Genomic DNA, 18,411 nt, shown 5'->3' with positions numbered 1-18,411 from the left:
TGAAATCCTTATGTCATCTTGCCTGTGTTCTGTGGGTATGCATTCTTAACCTAAGCTCTTTTAACGAAGAGAGACATTTACCAAATACTCAGGCCAGTTTTCTGTACATTGTTATTGGTCGTAATACATGCGTTACTGCTTTGCATGAAGCTTGCTCTGACTGCAGATTAAGTAATCATTTTATTGATGGGGGGACTGCTTTCACAGTGCATATGTATGTCAAGTCATCATGTACACTTCAAGTACCTTACAGTTTTATTTGTCAGTTATGCCTTAATACAGCTGGGAAAAAAATCAGTTTTATTCAAGTTGATAGAAGGATTATAAAGAAAGGTTTTACATTCTTCTTCTTAGTCTTACCTGTTGGCTAGATAATTACATTAAGTGTGTTGAATTTATAAAAATAAATATATTCATCATATATATTTATTTAAGGTTGAGTACATCTCAGTTCTCAGTTACATATTATGAGATTTATGTGTGTTTTTAATGGTCTGTGACTTGACTTTTTAAAAAAATACCTTGTATTGCTCCCTGTGTTATTTACTCTTCTTAAAAAATGTGTGCTATAGATACCAACCTAAAAGACTTTTTCTTTCCCTCCCTCCTTGTCTACCTCCCCGCCCGTCTTGACTGTCTCCCAGCAGTACAGTGTCTACCCAATCATTTGGGCAGCAGGCAGAGGCCATGCTGATATAGTGCAACTTTTACTGCAAAATGGTGCCAAGGTCAACTGCTCTGACAAGGTAGGTCAATGGGATCTTCTAGGTTCAGTTCATGTTGTGTCCACTCTGTGTGTCTGACTTACCAGGATTTTTATATGATCTCATGAGGCTGCACTGATGTGTTGTATGTCTATATTTATTAATATATTTTATAAAGGCATACATCTCATAGATGGGTTCCCTATAGGTACTGAAAGTGTTAGTCACTCAGTTGTGTCTAATTCTTTGTGACTCCATGGACTGTAGCCTGCCAGGCTCCTCTGTCCCTGAGATTCTCCAGACAAGAATACTGGAGTGAGTTGTCATTCCCTTCTCCAGAGGATCTTCCTTACCCAGGGATCGAACCTGGGTCTCCTGCATTGCAGGCAGATTCTTTATTGTCTGAGCCACCAGGGAAGCCCAAATTGGTACTCAGTATCTTTCCATTGTCTTTTATATCACATTCAACATTCTCAGGAAAGTAGAGTTGATTCCCTAGCTTCATTATTTGAAATTTTCTGTTGTAGCTCTTCTTTCTATCTTGGGTCCTATCTACCTTCTCTGTATTGTTGCCAGACTATCTTTTTAAAATTTTTTAAATTAATTAATTTATGACTGTGCTGAGTCTTTACTGATGCTCGTGAGCTTTCTCTAGTTGTGGTGAGCGGGGGCTACTCTATGTTGCGATGCGTGAACTTCTCATTGTGGTGGCTTTTCTTGTTGTAGAGCACGAACTCTAGAGCACAGGCTCAATAGCTGTGGTGCACGGGTGTAGGTGCTCCACGGCATGTGGTATCTTCCTGGACCAGGGATCGAACCCATGTCTCCTGCACTGGCAGGTGGATTCTTCGCCACTGAGTCATCAGGGAAACCCCAGATGATCTTTAAAATTTAAGTTTTGTTCTTTCTCTCTCATACTTAAAATCCTAAGGATGTCAGTCCCTGTTATGATGCGTAAAGATAGTCTTTGCCTCCCTTTCTCCTGCTGTCTCTCCCACAGATTACCTTTGCTCAGCTGTCAACGATGCAGGTTCCTGAGTTCCTGGCAGGTGCTCTTTCACAGTGTGGAGCACCCTCTCCTCCTCTTCTTTGACTTCTATTCATCCTTCACTCTCAGTTCATGTGCCGTCAGTTCCAGAAAGCTCCCCAGGATTTTGTTCTATTCACTTTTTAAAAAATCCTTAATACCCCAAATGGGGCTTCTCACATGGCAATAGTGGTAAAGAACCTGAGTGCTGGTACAGGAAACACGAGATACGGATTTGATCCCTAGGTTGGAGAAGGAGATCGTAGCCTGCTTTAGTATTCTTGTCTGGAAAATTCTATGGACAGAAGGGCCTGGTGGGCTACAGTACATGGAGTTGGCAGAAGAGTTGAACGTGACTGAGCACAGCCCACATATTTGAGAAATGTTTAGTTGTCTCATTCTTTTCTTGCTTTTGGGGAGCTTTTCTAGCATCTTTGGTTTCAAAGCCCAGATTTTTCAGTTTGACACAGTCTGTCTTCCCAGGCTCACTTCTTGCCGTTGCTTTTCAAATACACTGCACTTTTGGATGCAGAAGATGGTCTACCATTCTGTGAACTTTTATGAATTTCTGTGAAGTGCGTGTCTTTGTTTATTCTTTTCCCTCTGTTAAGAATGTTACTACCTCCTCTGCCTGATGAACTCCTGTTTATTTTCTCAAGGCTCAGTTGGAATGTTATCTTCTCTGTTAAATCTCCTTAACTTACCCAGTCAATATGGATGCCTCTTCTTCTGTATTGTCAGTATTTATTCACTGTCCATACCTCCATTAGTACACAGAAGTTCTCTTAGGTAAGGCTGTTATAAAAAGTAGGCATTCATTAAGCATTCACGTCAATCTTCTATGTAGTTAAATGTCACTGCAAGTATTCCTGTGTCTCTTCATTGCCACATGAATCTCCCCAAAGGTAAAGCATTGCTTTTATGCATGATTTACATTCTCTGATGCCTTTTGAGTCATGTTGCAGCAGAACGTGCTTTTGAGTGCCGTTTCTCAGCTGATGTTTATTTTGTCAGGCATAGAGGCGAATCTCGGGAGGTGGTGAAGAGCACAGGCTGAAGCCAGGCTTGTTTGGTTCATGGGTTTTGTTCTACCTCTTAGTAGCTTTGTGATACTGAGCCTGTAATTAGCTTCTCGGGGTCCTGTCTGTTCATCTGTTTAAAATGTGATATTGTGATTTGTACTTACTCTTGTGATGAGGATTACACAAGTTAACCTATGTCAACTAGTTAGAACTGTATTTGGCACTTAGCTGTCACTATTTTTGACTATAGTCAAATTGTTTAAATTCATATGTCACAAGATATGGGAAGCAAAGAAAGTGTGTTGGAAATTAAAGGCTGTATGACTTTATGATGAAAAATTGTCAATTATTATAAAACTTAAAGTTGGTTAAAACACATTTCATGCAGTGGTTAACCATCTATTTGGGAGAAATAAAATGAGAAAAATATGATTCATCTAGGCTTAAAATTATGATTGGTGTAAACTGTAATCTAAAATACTCAGTGTGACTTTGGGACTCAGAGGGAGAGGGTGGGATGATTTGGGAGAATGGCGTTGAAACATGTATACTATCATGTAAGAATCGAATCACCAGTCTATGTCCGATGCAGAATACAGCATGCTTGGGGCTGGTGCACGGGGATGACCCAGAGAGAGGTTATGGGGAGGGAGGTGGGAGGGGGGTTCATGTTTGGGAACGCATGTACACACGTGGTGGATTCATGTCAATATATGGCAAAACCAATACAGTATTGTAAAGTAAAATAAAGTAAAAATAAAAATTAAAAAAAAATAGTGTGATTTTTATCAAAATTCATGTTGAGAGCCTAGTTTCTTTTAATATATCTTCAATAATAATTTAAAATTTGTTATTTCTTATAATAGTATGGAACCACCCCTTTGGTTTGGGCTGCACGAAAAGGTCATTTGGAATGTGTAAAACATTTATTGGCCATGGGAGCTGATGTTGATCAAGAAGGAGCTGTAAGTATCTTTTCTACTTAACTGCTGATAGTAGAGAGATATTTTTAATTTTGAGAGAGAATATTTTTTCCTTAGCACATGTCTAGAAAATTTTCCCTACAGTATCTAAATGATACTTAGAAAAACAAACATATTATCCTGGTAAATTTAGATATTATATATTACAAATATGTGCTCTTAAGGAGTTTTTGCCAATGCACATCAATTTTAGGAGGCTAAAGCTATAAGGAATATCTTTTAGTAATCTTAGTATAAAGTACTTCCCACATCAAATGATTTGAATTACTATTGTGGAAAGAATTGCTGTTCTTTCAAAATACCTTTTCTTTAATTTTTTGATATTTTAAGCTGTAACTTGTTTTCCTTCTCTGATAGATTTTAAAATATCAGAAATCAGTGGTGAAAACCTAGATAGTTTAAAAATTGGTTCAGTATATCTTAGCGACTAGGAGTTATGGATTCATTATTGAGCCCCTGCTTGTACCTGGCCTGTGCCAGATGTGGCGGGGGTACTAGAGGAGACCATCACATCACTTTTCTCTTGAACTTCTAAGAATATAGTTAAAGGAGATGATATTTATGCACAAGAAACAATATAGTCTTCTGTTAACATAATTATTAGATTATGTGAGGTAGATCATGAGGGCTTCTGAGAAGAGTTGCTAGCAAACCTGTGGCTGCAGTGTAGCAAGAGTGGGCTCTAAGTCATATTGACTTCTTGACATAATACCAACCAGCTCCTCCTATTTTCCATGGTGGCAGAGCTGCTAATTGCCGACCCTCAAGGGGCGTGGAGTATGTTACTGCTGTGTGGAGACAGAGCATGATTCTTACCCAACCCTGGAAGCCATACTGTTCACCTGCCTTTTTCTGGGCAGTTTATCAAGTGAATAAGTGGCCTGTCTCTATGTTGACTGCTGAAGAATCTGAAAAGGCTATGTTATTTAATATTGAGAGTTATGGCTTAGTTCCAGGGGCTGATATAATAACTAAAATATTTCTATAAGGGAATTGCATGTTATCTCAAACTAGATAAAAATCTCAAGAATAAATTTTAATATTTGTTTTGCAGTGAGTCAGATTCTTATATTAGGTGATTTATTTTTAATAAATTAAATGTGAAAAGTTTTTAAAAGAACCTCTAAAAATAAGATCGTTTTGAAAATGTGGTTTCTGGGTCACTATAAGAAAGAAGAATATATTATACTGTTATTGAAATATTCTATACTTTTTAATTCATTGTTTCACTTACATTTTTTGTATAGATTCTATTACAGATTGTTACTTGTTTGAAGTCTGTTAACCTTACTTTGGATTACTTCATTTAGAATGTGTTTAATTTTGAATCATCCTGTCAGCTATTTTACCATTCAGTACTTTTGTGAGAGGATTTGTTCATTGTAAATGAGTCCAAATTTAGGTTATCATTTAAAGATTTTGATGTCAGAGAACTAACACATCTTCAAGAATGGAAAATATGCTTCCTGACCACTTTTGGTATGATCATTTCTGATTATTTATGTTGGCATTTTATTATCAGAAATAATTAGTAATTATAGGTCACCTATTTGAAAACATCAGTTTTTGACTAGGGCATAAATTAAGTTGTCTGAAATGACTAATTTATTGGACTTTTTTGTTTGTACTTTAGAATTCAATGACTGCACTTATTGTGGCAGTAAAAGGAGGCTACACACAGTCAGTGAAAGAAATTTTGAAGCGAAATCCAAATGTAAATTTAACAGATAAGGATGGAAATACAGCCTTGATGATCGCATCGAAGGAGGGACATACAGAAATTGTACAGGATCTCCTTGATGCTGGGACATATGTGAACATACCTGATAGGGTAGGTTGTCTATTTAGAACTTGTCTTCCAGTGGTGATAATGATGGAAGGTACCTTAACTTCTCAACACCTTTCAAGGTTCTTCCTGCATAACATATTTAAGATGTTTTATTTCTACCTTTAAAACTAATAAGTTAAAACATATTTAATCTTTGTGAAGGGTGTTCTTTTCAGTTAAAAAAAATTATATTGTTATTGATAATGTGATCTTAAAATCATCCTTACTGTAGGTCTTGTTCATGGCTGGTGGTGTTCGTTGTTCTAAGACTTCAGGTACCACCCTTACACTTAATAGCGTTTTCAAGTTTGTATCTCTTGCTGTGACCTCTTCTCAGAAGTATACACTTGCATGTCCATTTCCACTTAAACTTTCCATGTGAGTGTCTAATGGTCCTCTTAATTTTCAGCAAAACAGATGTTTTGTTTGTTTGATCCCAAACCTGCTTTCCCCTCAGACTTCTCCATCTCAGATTGTTCCACCATCTACCGTGGGTTAAAGACCCATACTGTACACATTAGTCTTGAATTCTCAGTGACTAAAGTCACTCCCCAGTCACCTTCTATTGCATCACTCTCTTTTATTTGCATTACATTTATCTTGTTTTTTATTTTTGTTTATGTTGTCTGTGAGTCTCCTCTAGACTATACATTCTCCCGGAGGTGGGACCTTGTCTAACTTATTTCCTAGAGCCTAGAATAGTGCATGGTGCATAGTAAGCAATGGAATATTTAGAACCTTGTGTTAATATCCTAGTTTGAACCCACATTAATGCTAATATTCTCAAAGTGTTTTTGCCATGGGTTTATACTTTTAATGTAGTAGTTAAGATATTACATCGTGGCTCAGTTCTCAATGGCCTGCATCTTGAATTGCAGCCCACTGGGGCCCGCTTAGGATTGAGATGAGCTATAGCTCATGGAATGATACAACTCAAATCCGTATAACTGATTTGTAATTTAGCAGTTAAAAAAAAAGGCCATTTACAGTATTTGAAGTAGGGAAAGATATAATTAATAATGATTATTGCTTGGTGAATATAATTTTAGGGCAGAGCTGTCCTTAATGAGGTAATGAACTTCATCTAAACCTTGTATTGAGGAATGAGTCAGTCCTGGGCATTCTTGGTCTGTACTGCCAAGTAGAATATAGATTCTGTTCTGGGAACCAACCTTGTCCCTTAATTAAACGTTGTTATAAACCCACAGATGGCTCTAGCTTTGCAGCTCCCTTTAGAGTCAGTGGCTTTTGTCAGATAGCATGATTCCAACGGGTTTGTGTTATGTAATTTGCAAAGGTTCATCTGGTTCATTGACAGTCATGGCGTCATTTTATTTAATTTACATTTGTAATGAGAGGGTGCCTTCAAAATAGAATGGCTTGTTGTTCTGAGTGACTTACCTTTCTAAACTTTTGTCCTGGAATTTCAGATATAAATGTCCTCATTTTGATGTATAGTTTTCTGTCCCTTATTCTACAGGCATTAATATCAGGTATTAATACTAGTTACCTAAAACTTTATTGTTTATGGAAAGTATCTGAGATACTTTTTTCCCAAGACATTTCCAAAAAAATTTATTGTATTAATATATGATTAATCTTAACTTCAAAACAGTATTTTTTGTTTTCCTCATCAATTATCTCTGGCTGTCTTTTTTTTTGTCCTTTTAGAGTGGAGATACTGTCTTAATTGGTGCTGTCAGAGGTGGTCATGTGGAAATTGTTCGAGCACTTCTACAAAAATATGCTGATATTGACATTAGAGGACAGGTGTGTGTGATTACAGACTGTTATCTGTGACTGTAATTGGTCATATATGTTGGTTGATCATAATGTCATTCTTTGAGTTTTCATATGAAGTTAAACTCATAAACACTACTACATTTAATGGATGCCTGTATAATTAAGTTTCACTGCCATTATTTTGAAATTTCTGTATTAATGTCAAGTTAGATAGAAATGAACCATAAATAAGTTCATGTTTTTCAAGTACACCTCCCTTATTAATGACTAAATATATTCAATCCTGAAATTAATAGTTTATAATACTGAGAAATGGCAGCACTTTGAGTGTGTGTGACTTGTTTTCTTTAGTGTTCTCCCTCTGTTTGTCTTCTTCATCCGTGTATTATTCTATTCCTGTTTTGTTTTTTTTTTTCAGTCTTTCATCTCCTTTCCCCCACTTGCTTGCCTTTCTCAGGACCACTTGGTAGTGCCTGTGGACTTTGTTTAAGGCAGTCACAGCTCACAGAGCTATAAAGGTTATTCATTTTAGGTAAAAGCACTCCTAAAGTTGTAAATTTATTCAGTATGTCAAAAGCTTTAGATTAAAAAAGAAAAATCTGTACTTTACAACCCATTTTGCTGTTGGACAGTCTGTATTTCTGCTCAGTTTTTTCCTTGTATACAAATCCATTTTTGAATCAAACTAATAAACATTACGCCAAATGCCATGAGAGTCTTTTAACATGGACCTCTTGCCTGTAAGAAACATGTATTTTAGTTCGGAAGGTTTTAGTTCATTTAGTTTATACTTAAACTTACGTTTTTACCTAAACATAAAAAGTGATGCCACTTTTGATATCAGATAGTGTATGGTTGATTGCCTAGTGAAGATTCAAACGTAAGAGTCTTGAGGTGGTGAAAGAGGGCGTTAAGGAGAACTTTTGAGGGAAGGTAGAATTTGCTAGTTTGAAAAATTGGTTGAGTTTGGATGAAGAAAGGCTGAGTAATTCAGGCAAGGATAGTAGAATAATGGGATGAGAAAGTTCAGGAAAGTGGGAAAGTGAAAGACTGTAGTCCTTAGCTAATGAATACATCAGATTGTTAAGGAGGGTGGGATGGGAGATAGTAAAGTACAAAGTTAGAGGTTAGTAAAGTACAGATTAGAGTGTCAAACTCAGAAGGTTCAGAAGCTAGTGTGCAGTTTTGAGAAGGGAACTGTGTTGAGAAAATGTTGGTGAAGCAAACAGTGTGATAGTGGCTGAAAGTCATTCATTGAGGAAAAAATCATATTTTCACTAAAAGTAGGTGCCTTGATCACCTATTTTGACTTTTATCTAACTCCTTTGTGTTTGTCAATTCTGTTTTCCAACATTTTAATCAGTTTTTGTTTTTCTTCTTTAGCTCTGCTTTCAAAATCCATTTGAATCTATTTTTGGTGTTTGAACTAGATAGGATTTTAAAGGATCTGATGAAAATCAGTTTATGGATATGGGTGGAGATTAAGAAAGCTGAGAATGACAGAAACAATTCAGCTTATGTTTGTGTAGTACATTCTCATGCATTATCTTTTGAAAAGATAGGGCAGATGAAAAGCCACAAGCCAAGGTCAGAATATTTATGTGACTTCTCAAAGGACACAGCTCAAGTCCTGAAGACCTCCAACACAGTGCGGGGTCCTGAAACCTGATTGCATTCCAGAAGCATAGTTGACCCTATCAGCTGTGTGGGGTTGCTGCTTCCTAATCAAGAAGTGTTAAGTTTTTCTAGACTTCTTTTGTAAAGAATTTCCCACAAGTAAATGCAAGGTACAATAAGGATTAATATTATTTTCTATCATGCTGCTTCTTGGTAAAATATATTAATGCTTTCTGACAGAAATGTTAATACTGATGAATTTTTAATATTCTGTCTTATATGAAGTGATTGTTGATTTTTAAAATTAATACAGGACAATAAAACTGCTTTGTATTGGGCTGTTGAGAAAGGAAATGCAACAATGGTGAGAGACATCTTACAGTGCAATCCTGACACTGAAATATGCACGAAGGTATAAACGCCATTTCTATCCTTTTAGCAATACCTAATGCTGAATGTTAGTAGTGCTTTTTTTTTTTGCTTCAGTTTTTACAACTGTTTGATATTAGAATGACAGGGATTTTACCGGTAGTGTTCTGTATTAAGTTGAGGAATAGCTTTATATCCTTTTAGGAGTTGTGTATTCACAGCAGAATACACTGTGTAATTTGTTATTTTAATTAGATACTTTCAGAAAGTACAGTATCAGCTGTTCATAAACTGTGGCCAGATCATTTCCCCAGAATTAATTTATGCTCCTGTTGTTTGGAATGCTGAACATGTTTCTTTTTAAAAGATCAGTTTGTGTGGTTATTGGTTCCTCAAACCAACCACTTTAGTCTGTTTTACTCCATGTGCAAAGTATAAAACTGTATAAGACCTCAGTGATTATATTTGGCCTTCTGTGTAGTAGTTGTTCTTGAGGAAATTATATTTGAAATTCTGAAATGGAATGGCAGTTCTTCCTGAATAAAGCAGACTTATGGAAGCACCCATAATACAGCCCTGTTTCATCTACCAGAGATTTGGAGCAGTGTTATCTGAACTAGTGATAGTGACTGCAGTGCCCTGGATACCTTCTGGTTTGCAGGCTCCTTGGAATCTTTTTTCTTTTGAAACTGTGTGTCAGCTGCTCTGACCACATGTGGCTTCTGACACATTTTGCTTCTTCCTAATTCAGTGCTGAACTATGGTCCCTTCTTTCTCTTAATTTGGTTTTGAAAGCAATTAGGTCATTCTTTAATAAGCAAGTAGTGGGTACATCCCTTGCTTGGCTGAGTGACATACAAGTATTTTGATACAAGTGGTTGGTTATGGAAGGAAAAGCACTTTCTTGTTAGTTTTTGCAACTGTGTTTTCTTGAGAACATTTTCAATATAGACTGGGCAAATATTTGACTTCTTGACGTGTGTTTATGTGACTTTAAAGACTAAAGATATTAATCTGGCAAACCTTTTTATCTGTACCCACAGGATGGCGAAACACCCCTTATAAAGGCTACCAAGATGAGAAACATAGAAGTGGTAGAGCTGCTGCTGGATAAAGGAGCCAAAGTGTCTGCTGTTGATAAGGTAGTTAAAACATTTGTGCAGAGAGCATAGGGCAGTTGGTAAGACCAACCTGTATACCTGGTGGACTTAGGGGAGTCTCATTTTATTTTGTGGAAGGAGAGATTACTGACTGGGGATATCTGTGTGGGATTTGAATGCTGTGAGATCTTGGCTATTCTGAGAGGTGCTGAGGAGTGGGCAGGCTCAGTTTAAGAAGTTCCTTCCTGTGTTCCCTCTGTGGCTCAGATCCGTTACGGGGAGCTGAGCTGCATTGAGCACCATGCAAGGATGATGTCACCAGGGTGGATCTTGTTGCAGAGAAATAAGAGGGAAGGATCAAGATAAGCCACAGGAAGAACGTGGCACATCATTTCCATTTAACGTTCTGGAGCGACCAGAGTGGGCGGGAACTAAGAATTTAATTTGTTAGGTTTTGGGTCATTGTCTTTAAGAGATGTTTGTAAAGTAAAAGGTGGAGAATAAGTTTAGTCTTTGCAGACTAAATTTCTTTTTTACATGATAGTTTTCATTAGTGCTGGATATGAAGAGTAAAGTGATGGAGATCCTAATAAGGGAAGAAGGCAGGTTGATGTTTGAGAGAGGTGAAAGCTAAGGGAATGAAGAGGTGGTAAGTAGGCAGAGAACGTGGATACAACAGAGAGGACTCCGAGGGAGAAAGTGTAGAGAAAGACGATGATGGTGACCAAGGGCATGGGGAAAGACAGGTTCACTCATGGTAGTGAAATACCAATATGGACTGAGATGCTGTGTAGACCGACGACGAGAGCATTGTGAAATACAATATAAATTAGTTGAGGAAGAAGGTTGACATAGGTGGACAGTTAGTATCTGAATGGTAGATGGAAGTACTATTAACTTATGATGGAAATGGATCCAGGGCCTGTGGGAAGCAGCAGGGGAAACCTGTTCCTTGTGCTCTTTCATTCTGGAGGCTCTGGGAGAAAGAATACCTACCCAAGAAAAGCTAGGGAAGGAACTAGAGAAAGAAAATTGCAAGGAAGATAGAAATAAAAACTTATATGAAAAATATGGAGAGTTTGGGTATTCTGTTATTTTGTAGAAATATGAAAAATGTTATTCTGTATATTCGTCCATGAGAAGTGGGGAAGTTCAAGTGTCCCTTCACTGTTTACAGAAAGGAGACACCCCTCTGCACATTGCTATTCGTGGGAGGAGTCGGAAACTGGCAGAACTCCTTTTAAGAAACCCCAAAGATGGACGGTTACTGTATAGACCCAACAAAGCAGGCGAGACTCCCTACAATATTGACTGTAGCCATCAGAAAAGTATTTTAACTCAAATATTTGGAGCCAGTAAGTATTGGGTTTTGTATCTGCTTGAGGTTTTAAGAAAGAACGTCTATGAAAAAATTAAGAGAATGACAGCAGTTTTGTGTTTATCACTTAACCAGAGATTATAAAAGGTGAAAATGTTATTATTTTGCTGTAGAAAAGTAACTTCTTCCTGTCTAGAGTTCGTTTGCATTATATTGGAGCATTCTAAATTAAGTACATTCAGAGTCAACAGTAGCTTTTAAAACCTTCAAAAATCTAGCCTACTTTTCTAAAAATCTCTTCCCCCTGTTATTCTCTCAGGTAAACTTTGTTCTTTTATCAACATGCTCTGTTTTCAGTGAGTGGCTCTCTGCCTCTGCTTGTGTTGTGCCCACTCCATTCTCATGAATGTTCTTGTTAAAATCGTCTTTCTCCAGGGCTGGGGTCAACCGTCTCTTTCTCATTGACGTTTTGACTGATCTGCCTAACCAGATAAAATTTTTGCCTCATTTGAATACTTAAGCGCTGTGTTAATCCTTTTTAAATACCTATTACATATGGCCTTTTATTTTGTTTCTTTTAGAATTTTCTCCCAGATTCCAAGTTATTCAGGGCAGGTTTTCTTTCTTCTTATCTTGTATCCTCCGTAACACCCAGCATAATGCCTTGAATATTGTACTAAAGTAGTTTTTGCTTGTAGAGGATGCACATGAGACTCTAATCATTCGCATGTGGTCTTTTGAAATATGGAGCAATTTTCTACTCAAATTGAAAAGAGACATGTTAGTCCTAGAAACCAACAGGAGAGAGTAGAATCCTGCCACCTTCCAGTTTCGCTGTTTACTTATATCTTGTTTTTAAGCATGATTCTATTGAGTTTTGCATTTTAAAATATTTTTTCTGATAATAATACATGCATTAAATTTTAAGGATGAAAACACAAATATAGTAGAAAAAAGTGCAGTCTTCCCATTGTCCCTTATCTCCTAATTTGTCATTGTTTGGACAAATTGTAAATTCTTTACATTTCTATACTATGTATATAGCCTTAAAAAAAACTTGAGATACCATATTATAAAAGTTTTAAATGATTGTTGCATAATTTTTCAAAGTTTTAATAGTATGTTCAGTTCTTTATTGATAAATATTTTGTTTGTTTTACAATTAAAAGCTAGTGCGTCAGTGAACATACTTGTACAAATATCCATTAACTCTTTATTTTTAGGATTATTTTCTTGGAATAAACTTCTAGAAGTAGAACTGGCAAGTCACTGGGTATTCAGTTTTGATAGACTTTCCAAAATGGCTGTAACAATCTCTTCTTCCTTAGGCCACGTTTGTGCAATTCCCTACAACCTTGCTAACACTGGATATTTCCAGCTTCTTATTGACCTTTGCTAATCAGGTTGATAATAAAAAAATTTGATATAAATTTCCATTGTAAAATTATTAGTGAGATTGAGATCTTTTAATAACATTTATAGCCTATTTGCATTTTTACTATTTTCCTCTTTGTATCCTTTGTCCTCTTTTTCTTTTAAAGTATTTAATAAAATTAACTTTTGTGTTTTTAAGGATATTGATCCTGAATCCAGCTAAATATTGTATCTCTCTCCCCAGATTATTCTTTGTTTATGGTGATGGGAGTTTTTTTATTCCCCATTTGAAAGTTATATAAATCTGTAGTTTGTTGACCTTTTCTTACAGCTCTGGCTTTAATATTATCTTGAGAAGGGAAGCTCTTTTCCACACAAAGATTTTTAAAGGTTTTTCTCTTGTATTTTCTTGTACTTTTATAGTTTTACTCTTTATGTTTAATTTTTTGTTTCAGAAACTTATTTTTGTTGAAGTATGAGATGTAGAGTTTTAATTTCGTTAAAAAGAAGGAAAAAAAAAAAAATGGCTTACTTCTCCCAACACCACCTACTAATTCATCCTTTCCCCACTGATTAGACATGCCACTTACATTAATATCCTGTGTGAGTTCTATGGTATTATAATTATTGTAGTTTTAGAATGTATTTTGATTCTTCTCCAAAGAGAGCTAATTGTTGGTAGTCTTTAAATTTTTTTCGTAGCTATTCTTGTTTTTTAATTTTTTAGAATATTCTCATCAATTTTTATTGAGATTGCCTTAAAGTGATAGATTAATTTGGGGAGAATTGCTATTTTTTAGTCATTGACCCTTTCTGCTTGGAACCATAGAATATTTTTTTCTCTGCTTATCTCTTGTGTTTTTAACTAACATTTTATAGCTTTATTTTTATTTGTACTGTACATATTAAATTGATTCCTATGGACTAGTTTCTGTTTTAATCTTTTTATTGATTTTATAATACACTTTACTCCACATTTTAGTATCCTTGAAGTTGGACTTTGTCTTATAATTGATGGGTGAGAAAGCATTGTGTCATAATTAGGCAACATTTCTTCTCTCAGTTGAACATAATAATGATGCCTCTTGTAATTAGTAGGTATCTTAAGTTCTGTGAAATATGGTATTAACTTATTAACCTTTGAACCTATTTTTACACAGGTCTAACCTTGGTGGCTTAGATGTTAAAGAATCTGCCTGCAATGCAGGAGACTGGGGTTCATTCCCTGGATCAGGAAGATCCCCTGGAGAAGGGAATGGCAACCCACTCCAAATTCTTGCCTGGAGAATCCCATGGACAGAGGAGCCTGATGGGCTATAGTCCATAGTGTCGCAGAGAATCAGACACGACTGAGCAACTAACACTTTCAGCCTTTTTTTTCCTTTAATTGAGTTAACAATTAATACTTGAGAATTGATGCTCCTTTATAATAATAATGTCTCTTTTTAATGTTAGGGTATCATGTGTTTATAATTACAGGACACTTGTCTCCTACTGAGACAGATGGTGACATGCTTGGTTATGATCTGTATAGCAGTGCCTTGGCAGATATTCTCAGTGAGCCTACCATGCAGCCGCCCATTTGTGTGGGCCTGTATGCACAGTGGGGAAGTGGTAAATCCTTCTTACTCAAGAAACTAGAAGGTAAAGGGCTTGTTTATAAAGTGTCTGTGTATATAACAAGGTTTTCTCTTGTGTGTTTTTTAAGTAAAAATAAAGTTTTATGTATGGGTGTGTGATTGATCCTCCACCCAATCATTTGAGTTCTCTTTCTAAAACAAACATCCCACTGCATTAGAACCCCTCCGTAGCAGATTTCCTGCCTGTACTGTTTATAGATATCTTAAACTTATAGGTATCTTAAACCAGGGCCCTTCGCAGACATGTCAGCTTGTGTGCTCCCGCCTTCTAGCACTACCTCTTGTGCATGCTCAGTGCTGTAGTTACAGATGGCTGTTTGCTCTGCTAGGTGCAGACCAGACACTTATGGAGTGGCTCCTCTGTAGGAGCTTCCTAGACATCTCCCGCGACCTCTGACCTGAGACCCCACTCCTTTTGCTTGGCAAAATCTTACTTGTTTCTTCAAGGACAGGTTTCAGTATTGCCTGTAACCTTTTTTTTTTTCCCCACTAAGTTTTGTAGTAGGAATGAATGACTTGTTCCAGGCTCATTTGGGCTCACCTTTAAGAGCAGTGATCCTCAAATGTAACTGGAGGGAGAAGTGGTGAGGAGGTGCAGAGAAATGGTGATGCTATGTTTTCTGAAGACACATAGCAAAGTAATAATTTTTAGTTTTATATATGGAAATAATACTTTGTTGGTTGCATAATACAAATCTCAAAATATCAACAAAACCTTGACAGATGGGAATATATGAGAGAGGATTTTGTACATTTTCAGTAGGACGCAAGAGAGTGGGTAGGGCAAGGGTCAAGGGTAAATGTGCCTTTAAGGAATGAGATTCTTAGCAAAAGCGAACATTGGTTAGCATGGTTAAGTAGCAACATTCTAGTAGGTAAATAAATGTTTATAGTGAAAATGTGAAATTTTCAAAATGTTCTATTTCTTAAATAATGTTTTCTTATTAATTTCTCTTTCAGATGAAATGAAAACTTTTGCAGGACAACAGATTGAACCTCTGTTTCAGTTCTCATGGCTTGTGGTATTTCTGACCCTGCTCCTTTGTGGAGGGCTTGGTTTATTGTTTGCTTTTACAGTAGACCCAAATCTTGGAATTGCAGTGTCATTGAGCTTCTTGGCTGTCTTGTATATATTTTTTAGTAAGTCTTTGCCTTTTATCTTTTTCAAAAATGTAGAGAATGTAAAAACTCCTTATTTTATTTAAAACTGTATCTATGTCTGTTTTCTAAAGTCTCTAAGTGGTTTTCCTATTTAGGTGAAAATATTGATTTTTTGCTATTTTGTAAGTTGGCTTACAGGAGCATTGTCCCCAGCCTGCCTGGCAGAACTTCAAAAGCTAGTGTACTACTTGTTAATATTGAAGCAGAACTTTAAATTACTTTCCCTTTTTTATGTTAAAGATTTATATTTGAATCTGTTTTGAAAATAAGTCTTCATAGACATCATGGCATGCTCTTGATCATTTTGATCATGACTGTAATTTTTATTTATCTAAAAGCAAAGTGATAAATGTATATAATCCCTGTTTTTAGGAGTGTCTTCAGTTGCAAGAAAGGAAATAGGTTTACTGTTGGTAACTTCATAGCAGTCACAAATAGAGATAAAACCAGTCATTCTGACATTTGAATCTGAACTAAAGGATATGCTTTGGTTTAAGGCATTATCCTTCTGATTGTGTTTATTATGTCACATTTTAGTCAGCTTACTTTCTCTTTTTCACATACCTGATGATATGTTTTTGCTACTGCTGTTGGTCAGATGCCCGCCCAGTTGTGTCCAGTTCTTTGTGACCCCACAGTCTAGCCCATCAGGCTCCTTTGTCCATGGGATTCTCCCAGCAAGAATACGGGAGTGGGTTGCCATTTCGTACTCCAGGGGATCTTCCTGACCCAGGGATTAAACCCAGATCTCTTACGTCTCCTGCATTGGCAGGTGGATTCTGGGAAGCTCCAGATGTATGTTGGGGGAGGTTAATTAGTTGAGGAATTCTTTGAGGACTAATTAGGAAATAACAATTGACCATGAAAAGTGTGTAAGCTTACCTGTCACTACTTGATACTTGACTGTTTGCAGAAAAGAGGCTGCTTGACTAATGATTGTTCTGGATAATTTTTTTAAAAACTTTGACTTTTAGTTGTCATTTACTTTGGTGGACGGAGGGAAGGAGAGAGTTGGAATTGGGCCTGGGTCCTCAGTACTAGATTGGCAAGACATATTGGCTATTTGGAGCTCCTCCTCAAATTGATGTTTGTGAACCCACCTGAGCTGCCAGAGCAAACCACTAAAGCTCTACCTGTGAGGTGAGTTGGTCCCTTTGACAGAAGTAACTTTTAATAAAATGAAGCAAATGAAAGTTGATAATGCATCTTTTCTCATGTTTTTTTAAGAGACCAAAAAAACACATTGATCCCTTAAACTTTTTTAATGTGAGAAATAAACATGCCCTGGTCAAATACACTTGGAAAACTCTTCATATTACATCTCCCTCATGTACATTACAGGATCAGAGACACCTTTTCATAAAAAATTATATTTAACTTTGGTTTGCCAAATTTTATTTGAGTGAAGCCCCACATTGCCCCCTGACGATACTTGTTACCATCCTTTGGACAAATCAGTAAAGAGTACTGGGTCTAGGATGGAGTCCTGGAACCTTTTGACATCAGGGTGTGGCCTTGCCAACTCAGCATGTGCTCCAAGCTGTTCTTTCCTCACCTGTGGATATGTATTTACCCACTCTTCTAAAGTTATCATCATATCAAATGATAATGATATCATTATTATTAGGTATGATAATACCTGATAATAATGGGAAGGTATGAGCAAACAGTTCAGAAAAGATGAGAAACTTGTAAGTCAAAGAGTAAAGGCAATCTGGAGGGCCCCAGAGGAAAGTAAAATGGAAAAAAAAAGGTTAAAGAACTGAAAGCAGAAGGAATTCAACAGAAATTAGTAAAATAATTAAATATGCAAAGATTAAGAATTTAGAAATTATTAAAAGATAAAATATGTGTAAGTTAAGCTGAAAGTGAATGGACCAAACCTGGTAAGACATCAGAACTATGAGAGGAAGATAAAAATAAAACCTTACAGGTAAATAAATGGTATATAGGATTAAGTGTTAAGAAAATGATTTAAAATGAAAAACATAAAAAGAAAACAGAATAGAATAAAAAGAGTTGGGGAAGATATTTTTACATAAATTAAAAGCATTTAAAATTAATGAGATCATTATCTTATAAAAAGTTAGAACAACTAAAATAGCATTAATTTAATTAAGACCAGGCATACATAGAGTACATTGTGATCCTGGATTGTATTTTGAAGGCAATGCTTGTCTATAAGATTAAGATGGGAGTTTAGCAGTAGAAAGGAATAAAGGAACTAATGCAGAAGTAATACCCATTCAGAGGTTCAAAATGCAAATAATTCAGTTATTTCACAGAACAACTAGGAAAAGAATATAACTTCTTTCTCAACCCCTGGTAGATGAGTAAGCTATAAATAGGACATTCTGAAGCTTGAGTTTTTAAATGGCATCAAGTTCTTAATTACTATACTATTTTCTCAAGGTTCTAATCTCTTCAGTTGTTGTTTACAAAATGTTCTTTGTGCGGCTCCTGACTGATGTGGGGCGCCACTGTTGAATTGTTGTGTCATGAGATCTGGGGAGATGTCTGGCTCC

The 18,411-nt window shown here is 36.3% G+C and overlaps 1 protein-coding gene across 15 annotated transcripts in view; it reads left to right on the top strand.

The window, feature by feature from the left end:
- Window positions 1-18,411, top strand: part of KIDINS220 (kinase D interacting substrate 220) — a 91,251-nt gene that overhangs the window by 21,538 nt on the left and 51,302 nt on the right. For 8 of the 15 annotated variants that reach the window (XM_027966498.2, XM_027966495.2, XM_027966494.2 and 5 more), the window contains exons 6-15: window positions 645-746; window positions 3,620-3,718; window positions 5,370-5,567; window positions 7,236-7,334; window positions 9,238-9,336; window positions 10,337-10,435; window positions 11,571-11,748; window positions 14,565-14,729; window positions 15,686-15,865; window positions 16,861-17,026. In XM_027966498.2, coding sequence (XP_027822299.1) covers window positions 645-746; window positions 3,620-3,718; window positions 5,370-5,567; window positions 7,236-7,334; window positions 9,238-9,336; window positions 10,337-10,435; window positions 11,571-11,748; window positions 14,565-14,729; window positions 15,686-15,865; window positions 16,861-17,026 — 1,385 coding nt within the window. The remainder of the gene's footprint in view (window positions 1-644; window positions 747-3,619; window positions 3,719-5,369; window positions 5,568-7,235; window positions 7,335-9,237; window positions 9,337-10,336; window positions 10,436-11,570; window positions 11,749-14,564; window positions 14,730-15,685; window positions 15,866-16,860; window positions 17,027-18,411) is intronic. The other 7 variants (XM_027966499.2, XM_027966496.2, XM_060411840.1 and 4 more) reach the window with 1 other exon arrangement.

This window comes from Ovis aries, chromosome 3, assembly GCF_016772045.2.
Source record: "Ovis aries strain OAR_USU_Benz2616 breed Rambouillet chromosome 3, ARS-UI_Ramb_v3.0, whole genome shotgun sequence".
NCBI classification, from domain to species: Eukaryota; Metazoa; Chordata; class Mammalia; order Artiodactyla; family Bovidae; genus Ovis; species Ovis aries.
Note: the sequence above shows the minus strand (reverse complement) of the source record. Positions and strands in the feature narration are given on the sequence as shown.